This window comes from Phragmites australis, chromosome 23, assembly GCF_958298935.1.
Source record: "Phragmites australis chromosome 23, lpPhrAust1.1, whole genome shotgun sequence".
Taxonomy (NCBI): domain Eukaryota; kingdom Viridiplantae; phylum Streptophyta; class Magnoliopsida; order Poales; family Poaceae; genus Phragmites; species Phragmites australis.
In genome coordinates this window covers 2758494-2778014 of record NC_084943.1, presented here as the reverse complement: position 1 = coordinate 2778014, position 19521 = coordinate 2758494, and the positions used below count along the sequence as shown (strand labels likewise).

The 19521-nt window shown below is 44.2% G+C and overlaps 1 protein-coding gene across 1 annotated transcript; it reads right to left on the bottom strand.

The window, feature by feature from the left end:
* Positions 1–5196: 5196 nt before the first annotated feature.
* LOC133906094 (probable LRR receptor-like serine/threonine-protein kinase At3g47570) lies at positions 5197–9057 on the bottom strand. Its single transcript, XM_062347878.1, has 2 exons — positions 6097–9057; positions 5197–6009 (listed from the first exon to the last, which is right to left on the bottom strand). Exons 1-2 carry the CDS (start codon positions 8858–8860, stop codon positions 5660–5662), a joined length of 3114 nt encoding a protein of 1037 aa, XP_062203862.1. The 5' UTR covers positions 8861–9057; the 3' UTR covers positions 5197–5659.
* Positions 9058–19521: the final 10464 nt, after the last annotated feature.

Here is a 19521-nt window from a genome sequence, read left to right as displayed (position 1 = left end):
GAAATAGTCTTTACGTCGTGCTAGTTCCATCACCTCTTCCTGCAACATTGCAAGCACACAAGCAGTATCTAGATCTTGTGGATGTTGAATCAACCCACTGCTCTTAATATCATCTCTTAACTTGTCAATAAACCGCATAGTGTAATAGCGAGGATTAGTGACCAATTCATAAGCATTAAGATGATCTATCAACTTAAAATTGTTCAACATAAGCTGTGACAGTAGTGGCTTGTTTAATGTGAAAAAGTTGTCTAATCAGAAGATCGTGCTGATCATGAGCAAATCGGTCATGAACCATCATGCAAAAGTGCTCCCAAGATGATTGACACACTCGATGCTCCACTGATTGAAGCCAGATAGCGGCTGCGCCGGCAAAGTGCATGGATGCAACCTTGATCCACATCGTTGGTGACACACTATAGAGATCAAAGTAATCCTCGCTACATGATTTCCACAATTTGGGATTGGATCCGTCGAACTCAGGAAAATTCAGTTTTAGCAGTCTACCAGTAGCATCATGTGAACGAGGTGAATGGTTCAATGATGTTCTATTGCCTAAGTGATACAATGCTGTGAAATCATCCGGGCAAGATTTGGTATGAAGTTGGTCAAACGTACCCTTGACTGGGAGATGAGATAGGGTGATGCCTGACCCCAATCCAATCTCCCGATGATGAAGATGGATGTTGTGCCCACTCGGGCCGATGGCTGGCGGATCCATCAGGTAGAGATGAAGAGGAGGAAGGGTGTGTTTGGATCATGACCAATTTTGGTGTTATTTGTGAATTTGTTCTTTGTTTGGTTGAGACTAAATTTTGATCATGCTTAAAAAAATTAGCCGGTCCAACTACAAACAACGGGGAACATGGGCAGGGCTCCACACGAGCAAAACGTCGTCCAACGTTTGGCTTAGCCACTGGCTGAGGTGGCAACTATCCACTGGCTACACGTATTTCAAAATTTTTGAATTAACAAATTTTAAATCACACTATCTTCTAAACTATGCATTCGACTTTTAATCTATTTGCACTTATGCATTCTTTGTAACTAAATCTATAAATCAAGACCCATGCTGACTATATTTTAATGCTAAAAAATTAGTTATATATGGGCTCCACATGTTATACTCACAGCTTTTAAATTTTTTAGTATGGCTACAATCCAAACAGTCTTAATTTTGTTAGTGCCCTAACTTTAGCTTAGTCATGAATGTAATAATTTTTTCTATCAAATTTTAATATTATCTTAATTTAACTATACCAAAATTTGACTTAACCTGTTATGTTCAGGAACCAAACACACCCTCGCTCGACATTATACACCACTCGCTATATCCTGCACGACTAGTAAAATGACATCTTCGAAGAGATGTATTTCCACTAGTGACATCTTCGAGGAGAATGTATTTTATCATAAGCATGCTAGATATCACACCATCGCCTGATATTAATATAGATAATAACAGATAAATCCTATGGTGATATATATTATGGATAAGACATTAAGGCATGGTAATTGTTTAATATGATGTAACTACTACAAGTAGTTGAAATAGCACAATACATAGCACATGCGATAATAAGTCAGATTTTAAGTTGATCGATTAGATTATTGTAAAACATAGGATCAAAATGATCAAGGAGATATGACTTGCCTTCTCCAAAGTCTTTTTCTAAACCTTGGTTGAAGTCAGGATCCTTCGGGTTCTCCACAAAATACTCCCGTTCTACAAATACGATTATGATCAACAACAATCTATTTTAGGGAAGAATCACATAGCACTAAATGTAATACAAAATGAACCCAAATGGACATCACACTGTGATAGAAAAGATAGATCTCGAATTTTGGTGAATTTAGGCGAAAGAATCGCTAAGATCAGAGTCAGAACGGAGAAGTTATGACTTCCGAAAGATTTAATCTAAAATTGAATAAAGAAATCATGAAATAGAAATATTCATGGGTGGGGCCCACATGTAGCCTGTACAGTGCCCTATGGGCCCACTGCATAGTGTTAGTGGTTTCCACTGGCGGTGGCTGGGCTAGATCGGGCTTGGGCCTAGTGCACCAAGCCGCCTTGGGCTGCTGGCGCACTAGGCTAGCTCGACTTGCCGGCGCATTGGGCTAGCCTAGCTCATTCACGGATGTGGCACGGTGCACGAGACACACTGGGCTGCTTAGTTGCCAATGCTGAGAGGAGAGGCGCATGGTGAAGGCTTCACGGCGATGCTACGCCAAAGTTTCACCGGAGTGGGGACAAAGGCGGTGGCTACCAAAGGGGTTCGCGACTGGGTGACAGGGAGACACGAGCAACCCGTTTTGCCAGTCATTGATGGCGAACGGTCACTAGAGCAGGTCCATGCAGCAGCTTGGTCATCGGCGGAGAAGAGTGAGGAGAAGGGGATTCTGCTGGCTAAGGGCGCCTATAGGTTCGCCGCGACACTAGGAGTCTAGTCAGAGGGTTCAAGGGTTGAGGGCCTGGCCGTGGCTCGGCTAGTGGTGTGCGATCGAGGTGCGGTGGTGCTTGGTCAGCTCGGAGAGGTGCATTGGCATCGAGCTAAAGGAAAAACGACGAGTGCAAAGGAAAGGGGAGGGTGAGGGGAAACTCACTGTGTGTTTGTTTGACCGGATGGAGCACTGCAGCGGCGGATTTGGAACACGGTGGTGGTGCGGCGAGCTCAGTCCTATAGCGCGTGCTCCACACGGCCATCGAGCGGGGAAGGGTGGCTTGGGGCGGCCTTCGTGCTCCTCGAGAGGTTCTCTTCCTCCTCTGGCTACCGACAACAGGGTTCAACATCAGCCACAAATTAGATGGCGACGGTGAGATTTAGGAGATGGCGGAAAATGGGGAGGGGGGGGGGAGGCTGACATGCCCGTTTTATAGGTGGGAGGAAGCATGAGGTGGCTACTCCTGCTCCAGGTGAACAAAGAGGCATCCACCTTAAATCGCGCGGTATGACGGCTCTACGTCGGCCATGCGCATGCGGCAGAGTCCGAAGTCACGAGTGTCAGGCCTTGATGCGTGCGCTGGTAGTGAGGGCAAAGAGAGGGGAGAGAGAGTGAGAGCGCGGAGAAAGCACAGAGAGAGGGTGACAAGGAAGTTGCCGGCGTGGCACAGATAGTGTGATGGTGTCGCGCTGGAGGAGGGAGAAGGCGTCACAGGGGTCCGCTTGTCAGTGAGAGAGGGAAAGCGGGTGAAAGAGCGCATGACGCGACGGTTGGGTCACGCTGGCGCGCATCGTGGTTAAGTGCGAAGGGAGAAAGATTAGGCTGGCGGCTAGGCTAGCGCATGGAACGGGGAGGAGCTGGGCTAGGCTTCCCTCCTGCCATTGACCACCTCGCATCCTCCCGCGCCCGCTTGCCACCTGGCCGCCCGTGCCCTCCATTGGCCACCCCGCGTTAGCCCGCCTCCCGGCTGCCACCGCCGCCAGCCCATGCCCTCCGCCGTCGGCCACCCCGCCCGCCCGCCTGTGCTGGCGCGCCCACGGTTCCCCCGCGTGGGTTTTGGGTCCCCGTTGAATTCGAGGCATGAGGCATATTTCCACGCGTTAGACGAATCGGATCCATGTCAGGTTTTCCGATTCGGGTTTCAGGTCGGGTGGATTCTTGCTGCATCTAGCCCCAACCTGACTCGATCCGTTGCCAGGCCTAGTTACTACCGCCGTAGCCACTCATCCTACAGAGTTCGTGCACGATTGCGTTGATTCTTGATTCTGCTAATAAGATTAACAGGGAAGTTATAAGAGCAATTATGTTAATATGGTAACTATTAGGAAAAAATTCTTCGTATGTACAGAGTTCACGCTGATGGTAGTTTTACATCATATATATAGTAAATTGAAATATAGGTCTTACATAGCTCCCTCAAACATAAGTTGGAATCTATCTTTGCAATTCCCTCTTTATTGCTCAGCTACGTGCTGACAATCCGATTCTTCTTTGTGCTAACAATGCAGAACTAAAATTCAGACATAAGACCTACAGAACCGGCTTTTTTGGCATACAACCTTAAATTGTTATTGCTACATATACATCATAATTCTTTAGAGTGGCTGTTGAATGTTGATGTACTGCACAATCATGAACTTGAACTGTTTTGATTCGATGTTGAACATTTTTCACAGGTACAAGGTTTTGAAAATGGTTCCAAGGCAGGTTCACAGGATACTAGAGTCGTGTAAATTTCAAGAATATTTCTTTGAAAATTTTCAAGCAGATCTGTCAGACAGTTTTTTAAAAGGTTTCTTCTTTAGAGATTTGCAAGCTTTTAATCTGCTTTAGAGATTTGCTCTGTCAGGCTGTTTTTTCAGTCAAACCTCTTTACAAAACTCTTATGAGACACCATTGAAAATAAAACAAATTGTATGGTTCATGAAACAAGGTGTTTTGCTAACTAAAGACAATATGATTAAAAATTATGCAACTTTCTACTTTTGCTCACTCTTTGAATGTAGTGTTGCAAAAGTAGTTTCTGGTATAGTCGCGAAATGTTTCAATGTGTGGATTGTTCCTAATTCTATTGATCAATACTTTTAGACTCGCTACTTTTAGTTGAATAAAGTAAGGTTGACAACCTGAGATTCCTACAGCTAAATAGACAGATCCATGAAGTAATACATTGATTGATATACTATATATCAATTTTTGTTTCTAAATGATATGTGCAGTCGGTATAGAGAAAGTTAGTTGATAGAAATGTTGAGAGGTGCGCTCCATAGTATGCCCTTCTTTTTCGTTTGCCTAAATATTTGGATCACCCTAAATTGAGAAATTGTTTAACTGAAAGTGAATATTATATTTTTTAACTGAAAGTGTTACCTCCTGTAGGAAGACGCTCGACCATCGCTACTCCTATCGGTAGGCACGGCAGTGCACCACACACTGTTTCATGGACGCGCACCTCTATCATGTTTCGTTAAAAGGATAAACCGATTATCTACTTTAAGATTTCTTTTGGTAAATGAAAATTACTTTTTCGTTTGTTGATTCTGTTAAGCTTTTTTCATGCTGAGCAGGAATACAAATTGCTCAAAGGCAGCCAGCAAGGAGAAACCAAAAGAAGAAGCAAAACAAGGTACAAAATCAAATCTCTGGTTAATAAAAAAACCATTATTTTGCCTATTATTATACTTATTAACAGATCTGTTTTATGTGGGGTGCACCATAATTCGTTGGAGTGGCTGTTGAATGTTGATGTACTGCACAGTCATGAATGTGAACTGTTTTGATTCGATACTGAACATTTTTCACAACTAAGTAGAAGCATGCCAATAATAGTTCTCCAGTTCTTTAACAGCACAAATTAATTGGACATTCTATGATGTGCCCAATCTCGGAATGGCTAATTTGTAGAAAAAATATTAGTTGAGAAAATATTTAATTGTAAAATGCTCTTACATGTCCCAATCTATGCAGCAGAGTCTGATGAGTTAAGTGGTTGTCCGGCCAGGCTCAGTTTTTTTGACTTTTGAGCCAGAGGACGCTCACCTTAAATCCTTCCTTAGACTTCATTGCAATTGTGTATAGTAGTTGGTGGAGCCCATCAACTGTTGAAGTGCATAATGCTTTTCTCCTGGTCTGCATGATGCTTTCCTCCGATATGCTTAAATTAGATCATTGCCCCTGCCACAATTCCATCTTTATTATCACATTGCCATTATCAAAAGGTTTCAACAAATGCCTCTTGGATGGCATCAATTTTTGCACAAACATCTTGCATTCCTGGTCTATCTTTTGGTGATTCCATGGAGCACATAAGGCCAATTTCAACCAATGGTATGATATAGTTTTGCATGCGTAGATTACCAAAAACTCCGTCCTCATGTGGCATTTGGGGATCTAAAATGTCACTTATTTTGTCAGGGAATGCTAAGTTCACATACTTATGAAGGCTGAGGTCATTGCCAAATAGTGTGTCAGTTGGTCGCTTTGCCGTGAGCATTTCTAGTAGCAGCACCCCAAAACCATATACATCACCACTGGTTGACATTTTGCATCCCATCCCATATTCTGTAAAACATGAGAAATGCGCACAAATTATTGTAAACTAAAAATCTATAAGTTAAATAGTCTTTCCAAAGGAGGTGTACAACTTACCAGGTGCGATATATCCAATGGTTCCTGAGGCACCAAACAAGTCTTCTGGAGTACTAATACTAAGACTTGAAGAGAGAAATTTTGCTGACCCAAAGTCACCAATGCGCGAGGTCATGTCGTAGTCCAAAAGAACATTGCTAGGCTTCAAATCGCAGTGAATCAATGGAGGTATCAATTGGTTGTGCAGATAATCAAGAGCAGAAGCCACATCTGCAGCAATTCTGATCCTTTGACCTAAACTTAACACCCTCCTTTGGCTTCCTCGGTGTAGCCTTGGGTGTATCCACATGTCCAGGCTACCATTTGCCATGAACTCATATACTATAGCCTTGAATTCATTGTTCTCAAAATCTACTGTCGAGCACAAGGTGATTGCTTGAATGAGATTGCGATGGCGGGTATGTTTTAGCACTTCGCACTCGGTGAAAAAGCTATTGAGCGAACCTTGCTCACCAAGATGAAATTCCTTGATGACAACAAGGTCTGTGTCAAACTCGAACCGACCAATGTAGACTGATGCTGTATGACTTGAGCTGATCCTGTTGACTGGAGAGAACCAATTGGTGGCTTTAAGAATGTCTCCATATGACACCTTCCTCATTGTCTCTTTGTAGCTTTCAGATGGTTGGGTTGTGTTTCCCTTCATAAGAGTGGCAACAACAAACAAACATGATACTAAAGCAATAGTAACTGGTGGGACTATTATCAGCAGCAGGCGTGCATTGATTTTTCTTTTAGTTGCGGATGTGCTGGGGCAGATCGGCAATGCAAATATGGAAATTATTTGACATAATGCTGTGTTGCCTTCCAACATAACTGCATTCGAATTACTGAAGATACCACCGGTTGGAATTGGTCCTTCAAGTTTGTTGAATGATAGATTAAGATGATATAAGTTGGTGAAGTTCTCGAAGAATTCTGGAATTTGACCGGATAGGTTGTTTTCAGAGAGATCTATCTGTTGTAGGGCCTTCAGTCCACGCAAAGAGTCAGTAATAGTCCCACTAAGCATGTTGCCTTCCATCTGCAGGGTTAACAGAACAGCACACAGGCCAAGTGCAGATGGTATTTCACCAGATAACTTGTTGTTGGAAACATTCAATAGGCCAAGATTGATCAGATTTCCAATTTGTGGTGGTATCTTTCCTGTAAGGTTGTTGTTTGACAAGTCCAACCCCAAAGAAAGGGAAGAAATACTGAGGATTTCACTTGGTATGGATCCATCAAGGTTGTTAACTGATAAATTTAACATACCCAACCTTTTGCACTGCCCTAGACTTGCCGGTATGTTACCAGACAAACCATTGTCATCCAAGAAAAGCTGGTTTAGTTGAGGGAGATTGCCAATTGTGGATGGGATTTCACCTGACAATCTGTTCATTGACAGTCTCAGGACAAACAAGTTTCTTAAATTCCCAATAGTTGAAGGAATGATTCCTGAAAGCATGTTCTGGTCCATTTCAAGCAGAGTGAGATTCACAAGGTTCCCTATCTCAGCTGGTATGGTTCCTGAAATTTTGTTACCTCCGAAGTTAAGCCGTTCTAGCTTTGTGGAAAGATTGCCAACTGATTTTGGAAGATTTCCATTCAGGACATTCCCATCCATCAAAAACCATAACAACTGACTGCAGTTTGTCAGGGAGGTAAGGAATGCCCAGTCTTCAGCTTGTAGCATGTTACTTCGTAGAAGCAGTCGTTTCAAGTTTCTCAAGGATCCTAGAGATGGCAATGAGCCTCTTAGTGAATTATTTGAGAGATCAATCACTTGGAGCATTGACATGTTGGCCAGTGAAGCCGGAACCACTCCATTGAATGTGTTGCCACTCACGATCAATGATTCAAGATTTGGGAGTGAGTAGCCGATGTCAGAAGGTATCTGTCCAGCAAGCCTATTGTTGCTTAGGTTAAAGAATCGGAGTGATGAGACATTGTACAGCATGGCAGGGACATACCCCAACAATCTGTTGTAGCTTAGATCTAGAATGTTCAAGTTCGGAATATGACCCAGAGATTCTGGAATGGATCCTGTCAACAAGTTTCGTGCTAGCAGGATGGAACTTAAGGACGAAATATTTCCTAAAGATGCTGGAATACTACCAGAAAGAAAATTTCCAGAGAAGCCAAGAAACTGCAGGGATGCCATATTTTGGAAATGTGGAAGTACCCCAGAAAGAGCATTAAATTGGAGGTCGACCCTGAGTAGTTTGGATGAGTTACTGAACATGCTAGCTGGGATCTCCCCTGATAGTTTATTGCTTGAAATATTGACATCGCTAAGAGATGCAGCTACACTCAATGATGGAGGGATGTTACCTTCAAGCTTGTTGCCAGCAAGCATCAAAGTTTGAAGTCCCGGAAGTGCACCAATCTTATCAGGAATCCTTCCAGAAAGACCATTGCTTGAAAGGTCCATCCGCACTAGAGAAGTAAGGGCTGTCATGCAACCTGACAGTTTTCCTCTGAGCTTCACAGACCTTAATTCCATGGACACCACACGGATTGGGGGAGTTGTGCTGCAGGTGATCCCTCGCCACCTGCAGAAATTGAGCGAGTCCTTGCGCCACGATCTGAGGACACCGGCAGGGGCCGAGATGCCGGATTTGAAGCAGAGGAGGGCTTGCCGGTCATCCTCGGTCCTGTTGCTGGTTTGTGCCGATGAGAGTGTTACTGTGTTGGAGGACAGAAAAATGAAGAGACTGCACAGGAAAAAGCGTGCACAGCGAGGAGGAGATGGAGATTTGGAGTCAAGAACTGCAGAATCCATGTCTCCGTTCTGATGGTGTGCTTTTGCTTTATGATGTCTCTCGAGTGTGTTTTGATATTATGTGTGCGAAGTGGAGTAGAAACTCGTCCGTAGACTTGACTTGAGTGCCGTGTTATTCGGTTTCCGTCCAATCTAATGACCCAATCGTCAGGGCTGGGCTGAGGAATAAGAGGTCTTGAACAAAACAACTTCGGTTAGAGGGATGTGTGGAAAGAAATACACACTTTATCCCAACAATTTGGTGCTATGCTCGGATGTCCATGTCCAAGCATGCTTCAGTTGACCACTTGACCCTATATAGTGCAGAGTTCGTCATCACGGATAACAGATGGATGTCAAGGCTTCTTCTTTTGTCCAGGTTGGCACGCATAAGGAAATTTCTTGGTTCACATCATTTTTCTAATGAAGGTCCGCCTCTCCGCCAATAATTGACAAATTTAGAAGAGATGCATGGCAGTAAAATACATTCAAATTTTTTTTATCCATGATGTAATACCTGTTACGCCAGTCTATGCCCATGCCAGTCTTGTTTCCTCTTTCCAGCTACGAAGAAGCAACTGCACTGATTCTTATGCCTCTCTTTCATCGTACCAAAATGTCATCTCAAGAGCTTTAGACGAACGTGATATGGGCGTAGAAAAGTAATTAAGGAAGAAAAAAATTATTTTTTTTAATTTTAGAAGAATTAGTTTCTTCTGGGTTTTGAAATAGTTAGATTTCAGGATTTATTAGAGCCATTTTCTATCTATAAGCTTTTCTAGTTAGAACTTTTAGACCTTTATATAAGGAGAGGCCTACTATGTAATTAGCAAGCAAGAAAATAATCAAGTAAAGATCAGAGCTCGTAAGACTGAGCGATCAAGTTATCATAGTTACCCATTTCTTAATACTTGGCATTAGAGACCACCGATCCTGCCCCCTACTGCTGCCCTCCACCAGCAGTCATCTTCGCCAACATCTACCTACCGCCACTGCTTCTTTTGCTCCACGCTGTAGCCGCTGTCCTCTTCTACCATGAGCGATCAGAAAATTCTTGAGGACATCCTACGCCAGCTCTCTACTGACATGGCCGCTATAAGACATACCTCATCACCATCAAGCTCTGTTGAGACAACTTCGAAGGATGCCTCTCCTTCGAGTAGCCCAACATGGGTGAAGGCTTCAAGGCCAAGGATGACAGTCACAAGGGAAATTCCAGCCTCTTTCCCATGGATCACAGCGAAGAGAAACGGGGAGTTCCTCGCTATCATAAACTATCCTTCCCGACCTACGACGGCGAATATGATTTATTGCCATGGCTCAACTGGTGTGAGCAATTTTTTCAAGGTCAGTGCACTCTCGAGGAAGAAAAGGTTTGGCTCGCATCTTACCACTTAACGGACGACGCCCAACAGTGGTACATGCAGTTGGAACGGGATGAAGGAATTGTATCTTGGCACAATTTTTCAGCATTTGTTAACATGCGTTTTGGACCGGGCGTGATGCAACGTGGCATGGGGTGAGCACAGCCAAGACGCATGGGAGAGATGGTGACGGGGAGAAGAAGAATATGATGGCGCCCGCTAGGGCTAGCTCGGCCAGGTGCGGAATAGGATAAGGAGGTGGGGGAAAAGGAGAGGGCGAGCTAGGCTGGGTTGGCCAAAAGGAGTTGGGCTAGCTGGCTTCTCTCTCCTCTTTTTTTTTTCTTTTTTTATTTTTAATGTATATGCACGTGAACTGCGCATCTAAATGACAAAATACTGTCGTACGAATGCCCCCCCCCCCACACCAAGTTGAGCTCGCGCGAGGGAAAAGAGCAAGGCTTGACTTGGTGCACAACTTGAAGGAATAGAATAGCTCCCGAGTATCACCCCGAAGCTTTTCGTTGCATCCACTTTGCGTAGCTAGCCAGTGATGATAATCTTTGACTTGTAGTGGAAAGACGCACCACTCCTCAAAGGAAACAAATCAACTCTGCTGCGATCCTAGGAGGCGCTTGCAGAGTATCGTTGAAAAGGATTTGACTCCGCTGCGACGATGGGGGGTGCCAGCCAGTGTAGCGATAAGACAAATTGCTTGATTGACTCCACTACGACCTTGGGAGGTGCGATCCAGTGATTAACTCCATTGCGACCATAGGAGGTGCCAGCCAGTGAAAGTCCGATATGCAAAGTTTTATCAACTCTATTGCGACCATATAGCAACCATGGTGCCAGCCAATAGGGTTGAAGGGTTTCACAGCTCCACGTGAACCGCACTAGCACGCTTCACTGCTCCCGATAATCCTCAGTTTTGGCGAAACTCAGCACCACTTCCATGGCGATTCTTGACTTCATTGTGGCCTTGGGAGGTACCGCCAGTGTTGTCGAATAAGAACGATTGACTTCACTACGACCTTGGGAGGTGCCAGCCAGGGAAGGTGTAGCATGAACAAAAGACTCCATTGCAACCTTGGGAGGTGCCAGCCAGTGAAGGTGTAGAGTGTACGAGAGACTCCACTGCTACCTTGGGAGGTGCCAGTCAGTGAAGCTACAGAATGATTAAAGACTCCACTGCTACATTGGGAGGTGCCAGCCAGTGAAGGTGTAGCATGAACAAAAGACTCCACTATAACCTTGGGAGGTGCCAGCCAGTGAAGGTGTCAAAGAGGAAGGGTTGACTTCACTGCGACCTTGGGAGGCGCTAGCCAGTGAAGGTATAGAATGATTAAGTACTCCACTGCAACATTGGGAGGTGCCAGCCAGTGAAGCAAAGAAACTTTGCAGACCTATAAACGTAGAGCTGGCATGCTTGTCTGCTTCATCGAAGGTAGATAGAACGAGCTGCAATAGGCACGAGAACATGGTTAACTGATAATAAGATGGAAATGCATACAAACAACCCTGTTCGATGTATTTGATGTTGAAATATATGTTTTTCTTGTGTCACTGAGCTATGAGGTGACTCCAAGATACGGCCACAAGAGACTCCTTTCTCCAAAGACGACGAAGAGTCGCAATAGTTGTACTTAATTGTATGACGTTTAGTGTACATGTGTGAAGAACACATGTTTGAAAGTACTTCTAAAAATGGTGAGGGTTCCCCAAAACTACCTTCTCGGCTAGAGCATGTTGACAATCTTGTATTCCATGGAGGCTGTATTTGTGAGTGGCACGAATCGAAGATAGGTAGGAAGCAAGCTGTGGCATTGTTGCCTTCATTTTTTGCGAGGGTGGTGGATAATGGTCACTCTCCAGCATTCGCAGTCTTCATGCCACCTATTGACAGTGGCTTCTCTTGCACATTTATTGGTTCTTCTCTCTTAACGTCGGGAGGGCTTTGATTTGGTGACACCTTTGTTTGGGTGTTTTGAACTTTGATTGACTTTCATCGGGTCTTTGAATTTGCTTGAAATTGAGCTTGATCTTGGGATTGCGAATGCCTTTGAGATTCTACCATCTCGCGGGCAACTTTGTGTTACAAAACCCTTGTTTCTATCACACCGGGGTGGCAAGAAGCTGCACACATACCCACGATTTATCTCGGGAAGGTAGCTCTCTCTTGCTCTTTCCCTATAGTCTCCCTCGGGTGAACTTATGATGGGGTGGCAGGAGTACAGGATTGACAAACGGCTGGTCACTTCAGAGACAGGATGGGTCAACCTCGACGCCCAAGCATAGATAGAGGAACATGTGCCTTTTGTGCAGTGTGTGTTCATTATCATAGCTTAAAACTGCCACGGCTCCTCATGCATCTCCGGTGGTGAGTCCTGCAAATAGCCATACCCTGAAATCACAACTCGGCAACAGGTACAAAGGCCATGATCACCGTTGGGTGGATCGACACCCTTTATTTATGTGCATAATGGAAAGATAACCTTTTGGGAATACGACCAGCTGGAAACACATCGGCGACCAACCTCAATGGCATAACGGTGAGCTGGAAACACATCGGTGGCCAAAGGTAAAAGTACAATGGCCAGCCAGAAAACACATCAGTGGCCAAACTCATTAGTATAACAGTGAGCCAAAAACACATCGGCGGCCAAGAGTAAAATTACGATGGTCAGCAGAAAAACACATCGGCAGCCAAACTCAATAGCATAATGACAAGCTAGAAACACATCAGCTGCCAAGGGTAAAAGTACGATGGCCAACAGGAAAACACATCGGCGACCAAACTCATTGCATAATGGCGAGCCAGAAACACATCCGTGGCCAAATTCAATAGCATAATGGCGGGCTGGAAACACATCGGCGGCCAAGGGTAAAAGTACGATGGCTAGCTGAAAAACACATCGGCGGCCAAAGATCAATAGCACATAACAGCCAGTCAGAAAACACGTCGGCGGCCAAAAGAGAACGATGGTCAGTCGGAAAATACATTGATGGCCAAGATTACTAGAACCATGGCCTATCAGAAACACATCGGTAGCAAAAAGAGAATGATGGTCAGTCGAAAAATACGTCGATGGCCAAGCTTACTGGACCCACGGCCTACTGGAAACACATCAGTAGCCAAGCTTAATAATATAATGGTCAGTCGGAAACACATCAACAACAAAGCTTAACAATATAATGGCTAGTTGGAAACACATCGACGGCAAAGCTTAACAGCTCATGACAGCCAACCGAGTAACACGTTGGTGGTCAAAAGTAACAGCAAGATGGCTAGCCAGAAAATACGTCGGCAGTCAAGAGTAAAAGAACAATAGCCAGCCGGAAAACACATCGGCTGACAAGCTTGATAACACAATTGGAGCAAAGTACACATGCCCCCAGTCATCATCTTGTACGAGGGAGGCAACTTTTCTTTACAAGCCGCTCAAACTAACTCCACCACTCTTCACACATGACGGGCGATGTTGGGAACCATAGATTTTTGTCAAGCTCCATAGACTGCCCCTGAGGTCTCAGAGGAACACTGACCCAGGGTTGGCAGAGGAGTAATACTTCAAAGTAAGGATTCGTCATCCTCGGATTCTAGAACACATCAAGGAGGCAAGTCTCATCGACTCAAATTACACCTGCTACCCTGAACATGGGGAGGTTGATGTCTGGGTTTATGGAGGCGCCTTTATTGTGCCTGCTGCCAAGCACGTGGCTTCACAAGATGGGCCACAGATGTGAGTCAGAGTTTTATCTGCTCGAAGGGACTATTGATGAAGTACCATTGGAAGATCTATTGCTTGTTTAGGATCTTTCAAACATTAGGTCGTCCAACTGGTCTTGGCTGCTCGTTTCTTGGGCCGAAGATGGGAACAACACTTGTAGTATTTAACTTGACTAGTGCTTTGGCTCACTCCCGGGTGGCTAACTTGAAGAACCAAACCCTCGAGTATGATCAATGGAGCCAGCATTCTTGTACATACCCATGATGTGTGGCACTTTCTTAAACTCAAGCTTGGTAGCTGCGATGACATTGCCAAACGAACTGAATGTCTTAGGGTCGTGTCTTGATACGTTGACCAGCCAATGTTGTAACGTGCCGTGAATGCATATTTGCATGGCATTTTCTAGATGCATCTCTCTTGCGAGGTGAACATAATTGTTCCTAAAGTGGATGAAGTAGTATTCAATCTTCTCATCCCATCTTTGATTAATCTGGGACAACTCTAGAATAGAGATATCCTTCATCATGGTGATGAAATGTAGTTTGAACAGTTTCTTCATGGCGATCCAATTGGTCACCGAACCAGCAGGTAGACAGCTATACCAGTGGAAAGTAGCTCTAGTTAAGAAAGCTGAGAACTGGCGTTATAGCAATGACGGATTGTTTTTAGTGTCTCCACACACCGACTTGAGGTGCTCGGTAGCATCGCCGGTTCCATCAAACAAATGAAACTTCGGTGGATGCCAACCCATAGGGAATGCAACTCGATCATGCCACGATTCAAATGGCTTATCGAGCTCGCTCTCTAGTGCTCTTGGGGCCTACTCGACTGCCAGTTGACGCATTCTTCTATCGATCACGTCTTTTGCAATGCTATGGTAATCTCTTAGTGTCGCGATCGGTGCGGCATATGCGACTGAATTTTCTGACACGACCATGACGTATGGAGGAGTGGCACCCATTTGATGGATAGGCGCGCCCCTGCCCCCATTGGAGGAGGATTGCGTAACTGAGATGCGGCTTCAATCTCGACAAATTGTGGGTCAACCTGAGGGACCCGTAGAACATTAGGTTGTAGTGGCGGTGCGCCTACTAACGTGAAGTGTAGCAACACAATTTGTAAAGCTAGTTCACTCTTGCGAACAACTCGCTTACTTATCTTCCAAGGGCGCTATTATGCTCATCTTGAGAGCCGATATGTGGCAAGGGCACTTGTTGGCGTTAACTGCTTGTACCAATTAGGGCATGGTAGACGATGCTATACCCGCACTTGTGGGTGTTTCCTCACGAATGCCTTCATTTTCATTAGCCATATTCACAGGCGCAACGTTTAGGCCTTCTGGATCTCCTTCGTCTCCGAACAAAGCTGAAGGTGCTAGCCGGGAGTAGTGTGGCAATTGTGAGCGCGCTTCAAGAGGGTCTGACGTGCGAGCCCCGGGACTATATTGTCCCTTACCCTCGGATGTGACAAAGTAACTCTCTATTAGGCATCTAGCGCTCATCTTCAAATGTGTGTCAGGCCTAGGACATGTGGCCACTGTGTGTAGCTGATCTTGGTCTTGCAGTAAACGTGAAGGAATACTCCTGTAGGTGTCGAGGTGGCCATATGAAGAAGACCCCCTTTAAGTGACTTGTATCTCCTATACAAGGGAAAACAAGAGTCAACTATGGCCTCCTGTTGCAGTCTTGCAGCGAGTTACAGGAACTTGCTGAAGCAAGTCTTCAGATTTGGCAAAATTTCCTCTTCGGAGGAGTGCGCCAGCTCGTGCATGACGGGAAGGGGTTCCCAGTCGGAATCTGATTCTTCAGATGTGATGTCGCTCGAGTCTCGATGTAGATAGGAGACACGATGTAGCAGAAACATTAAAGTTTATTAATTCATTATTGAAATCATAAAGTACAGTTTCTTGAATGCAACGCATGTTTCACACATGCGCACACACTATCTGACTAAAGCTTTTAGCGACTGCTTTGTCCTAGTTCCCGTGGCCTCAAAAAGACTCCAGTTAATTACGCTCGTCTCTCGGGCTACCTCCGATTAAGCTGCACTGGCGGTTGTGCTATTGAGGTCATCTTCGAGTCTGCAAAGCTGTAGTCACATTCAACACAGACAGAGCAAGGTACGCGTTAGAAATAAAGAAAAAGACGGGATGACAGTCTCACATGAGCTTTGTGAATTGTTTATGTATCCTGGGCCATCATTGGCTAAACAACCTCAGAATAGTGTTAGACAGAAGAGAAAGGTTAGGGGCACGACGTCTCGTATTGCTACAACCAACATTATCCGAGAGCCCAGCGATCGGCTTAGCCACACCAAACCCCTTTGGGCCTCAAATTCATCCTCATCGGCCATCCAAAAGGCAACGAGCCACAAAGGCTATTGCCACAAAGGCGACAAACCACACATGCTAAGGGTGATCACTAATGCACCAAGCCACAAAGGCATTAGCATCATGTTTTGCAACAGAAGGGGCATTATCACATATCAGAACCAGTGCTCCCTCATCCTGCAGGGGCATATCAAAGCCAACAGCACCAGGACACAAACACATGTATCAAAACCAACAACAGGGGAAGCAGCATAGTGCAATCCTTGACATCAGAGTAGAAGGGATGACATATATGATTTGGGAAGCCACCCACATAGCCAACTCAATATCAGGAAAGTAGCAACAAACATCAAGCTCTTCAAAATGATCATAACCAACTCAAGTATGATCAAACACTTATCTCCAATCACTATTAGCCAAAGGAGAGCGATAATAGAAGGGTAATAAAACCAATGACCAGCTCAGCACTCCCAATCACCCAAGAGCAGGGCCATCTAACAACGGCACCTCAGAGGATACCAGTCAAGACCAAATCAATGAATGGGACAACATCCTCATAGGCTACCAGCCACAAAGTAAAAGAAAGCCCCATCGATCCATCAATGAGCCATAAGCAGCACAGGGCAAGCGCCGCCATTAGTTCACCCTCACATTAAGCAACAGAAGCAAAATCAATCTGCCTAGGATCAACCGACAACAGAGGGGTGGGGCATCAGACATAAGTACCCACCACACAGGACCCCCACATATGGCGCCAGCATGTTAGCCAACAGACCACGACGAAGCTCAATGGCAGTCAACATGGGGCTGACCAGCTCAAAGGCAACTAGACGGGGAAGAAGAGAGCGAACACTCCCCCAGATCAAGTCATCATGCGACTGGAGCCTAAAATCTCATCAACACATGACCGAAGCCCGGATTACAATGGCACAAGACTGGAGCCCAGTGCTACAATGGCACACTCATAGATAGACATCGACATCCATCCTAAACAGCATGACGACAAACGATGATAAGGACATGTGGCTGGGTATGAGCAGAACACATCGGTACAACTGAGCTACTAACAACATGCACACACAAAGGCGGCAACAAGCACACGCACACACCGGAGGCTCTCAGACACCATGCCGGCAATTGGCGGCACTCCAATGCCTTGCAGTGATAATCTTGGCTGCACACCTCGGAAGTATGTAAGAGTTATGCGAACACGGGCATAACGGAAAATCACGTCTTGTGGGTAAAGTGTACAACCTCTGCAGAGTGTAAAACTAATTAATCAGCTGTGCTTACGGTTATGAGCAGCGATGAATGCCACACATGATTAGAATACAATGTCTTCGAAATTTTATGGGTTAGTGGTTCATTCATGGTTGTGGGAACCATGTTTGAGGTGTTCAACTTCGGTTGAGGTAGTTTTGTCAAGAAGGTTATTTCTTGAGGTTATTTAATTTCAGTTATTTATTTGCGCTTTATTTAAATGTTTTATTAAATTATGCCTTTATGCAAATAAGCCACTGTAAGCCTTATTATTATGAAAAGCCTTCATTACATCTTTTACCATAACTTGCAGAGCACAAGACGTACTCACACTTGCTACAACCATAATGTTCAGTCGGGAAAAATTCTGAAGATTACTCTGAGGATGAAGGAATCTAAGGTGGTGCTCTACATCGACTCACTGTGGGAGATGCGGAATAAGAAGACTGCGCTAGCTGCGGTGTTTATTTTGCATTTGATCCCACATGGAGGTTCCCTTTGTAAGGACAAATCTTTACAATAAGTTAGTGACATTATATTATGTTATCATCTGTGAAGTCCCTGTATATTGAGATTGATTCCTGGCTCAATATATGGCAAGGGTATTCTTAGACCAGTCCCGACAGTAGCATGAAATATGGTGGTTAAGCCCTTCATGTACACATCGCCATAGTGCATCATGACATTGTGCAAATAGGTCCCAACTTGAATATAGTGCTGTAACATGCACTGCACATAATCTAGCTAAAATAGAAATTGCAGGCTAAATTTCAGACATAAGACCTACAGAACCGGCTTTTTTTGGCCATTATACAACCTTAAATTGTTATTGCTACATATACATCATAATTCTTTAGAGTGGCTGTTGAATGTTGATGTACTGCACAATCATGAACATGAACTGTTTTGATTCGATGTTGAACATTTTTCACAGGTACAAGGTTTTGAAAAGGTTCTAAGGCAGGTTCACAGGATACTAGAGTCGTGTAAATTTCAAGAATATTTCTTTGAAAATTTTCAAGCAGATCTGTCAGACAGTTTTTTAAAAGGTTTCTTCTTTAGAGATTTGCAAGCTTTTAATCTGCTTTAGAGATTTGCTCTGTCAGGCTGTTTTTTCAGTCAAACCTCTTTACAAAACTCTTATGAGACACCATTGAAAATAAAACAAATTGTATGATTCATGAAACAAGGTGTTTTGCTAACTGAAGACAATATGATTAAAAATTATGCAACTTTCTACTTTTGCTCACTCTTTGAATGTAGTGTTGCAAAAGTAGTTTCTGGTATAGTGGCAAAATGTTTCAATGTGTGGATTGTTCCTAATTCTATTGATCAATACTTTTAGACTCGCTACTTTTAGTTGAATAAAGTAAGGTTGACAACCTGAGATTCCTACAGCTAAATAGACAGATCCATGAAGTAATACATTGATTGATATACTATATATCAATTTTTGTTTCTAAATGATATGTGCAGTCGGTATAGAGAAAGTTAGTTGATAGAAATGTTGAGAGGTGCGCTCCATAGTACGCCCTTCTTTTTCGTTTGCCTAAATATTTGGATCACGCTAAATTGAGATATTGTTTCACAGTAATACGGTTATCAGTGAATATTATATTTTTTAACTGAAAGTGTTACCTGCTGTAGGAACATGCTCGACCCATCGCTACTCCTATCGGTAGGCACGGCAGTGCACCACGCACCGTTTCACGAACGCGCACCTCTATCATGTTTCGTTAAAAGGATAAACCGATTATCTACTTTAAGATTTCTTTTGGTAAATGAAAATTACTTTTTTGTTTGTTGATTCTGTTAAGCTTTTTTCATGCGGAGCAGGAATACAAATTGCTCAAAAGGAGCCAGCAAGAAGGAGCAACCAAAAGAAGAAGCAAAACAAGGTACACAATCAAATCTCTGGTTAATAAAAAAGCCATTATTTTGCCTATTATTATACTTATTAACAGATCTGTTTTATGTGGGGTGCACCATAATTCGTTGGAG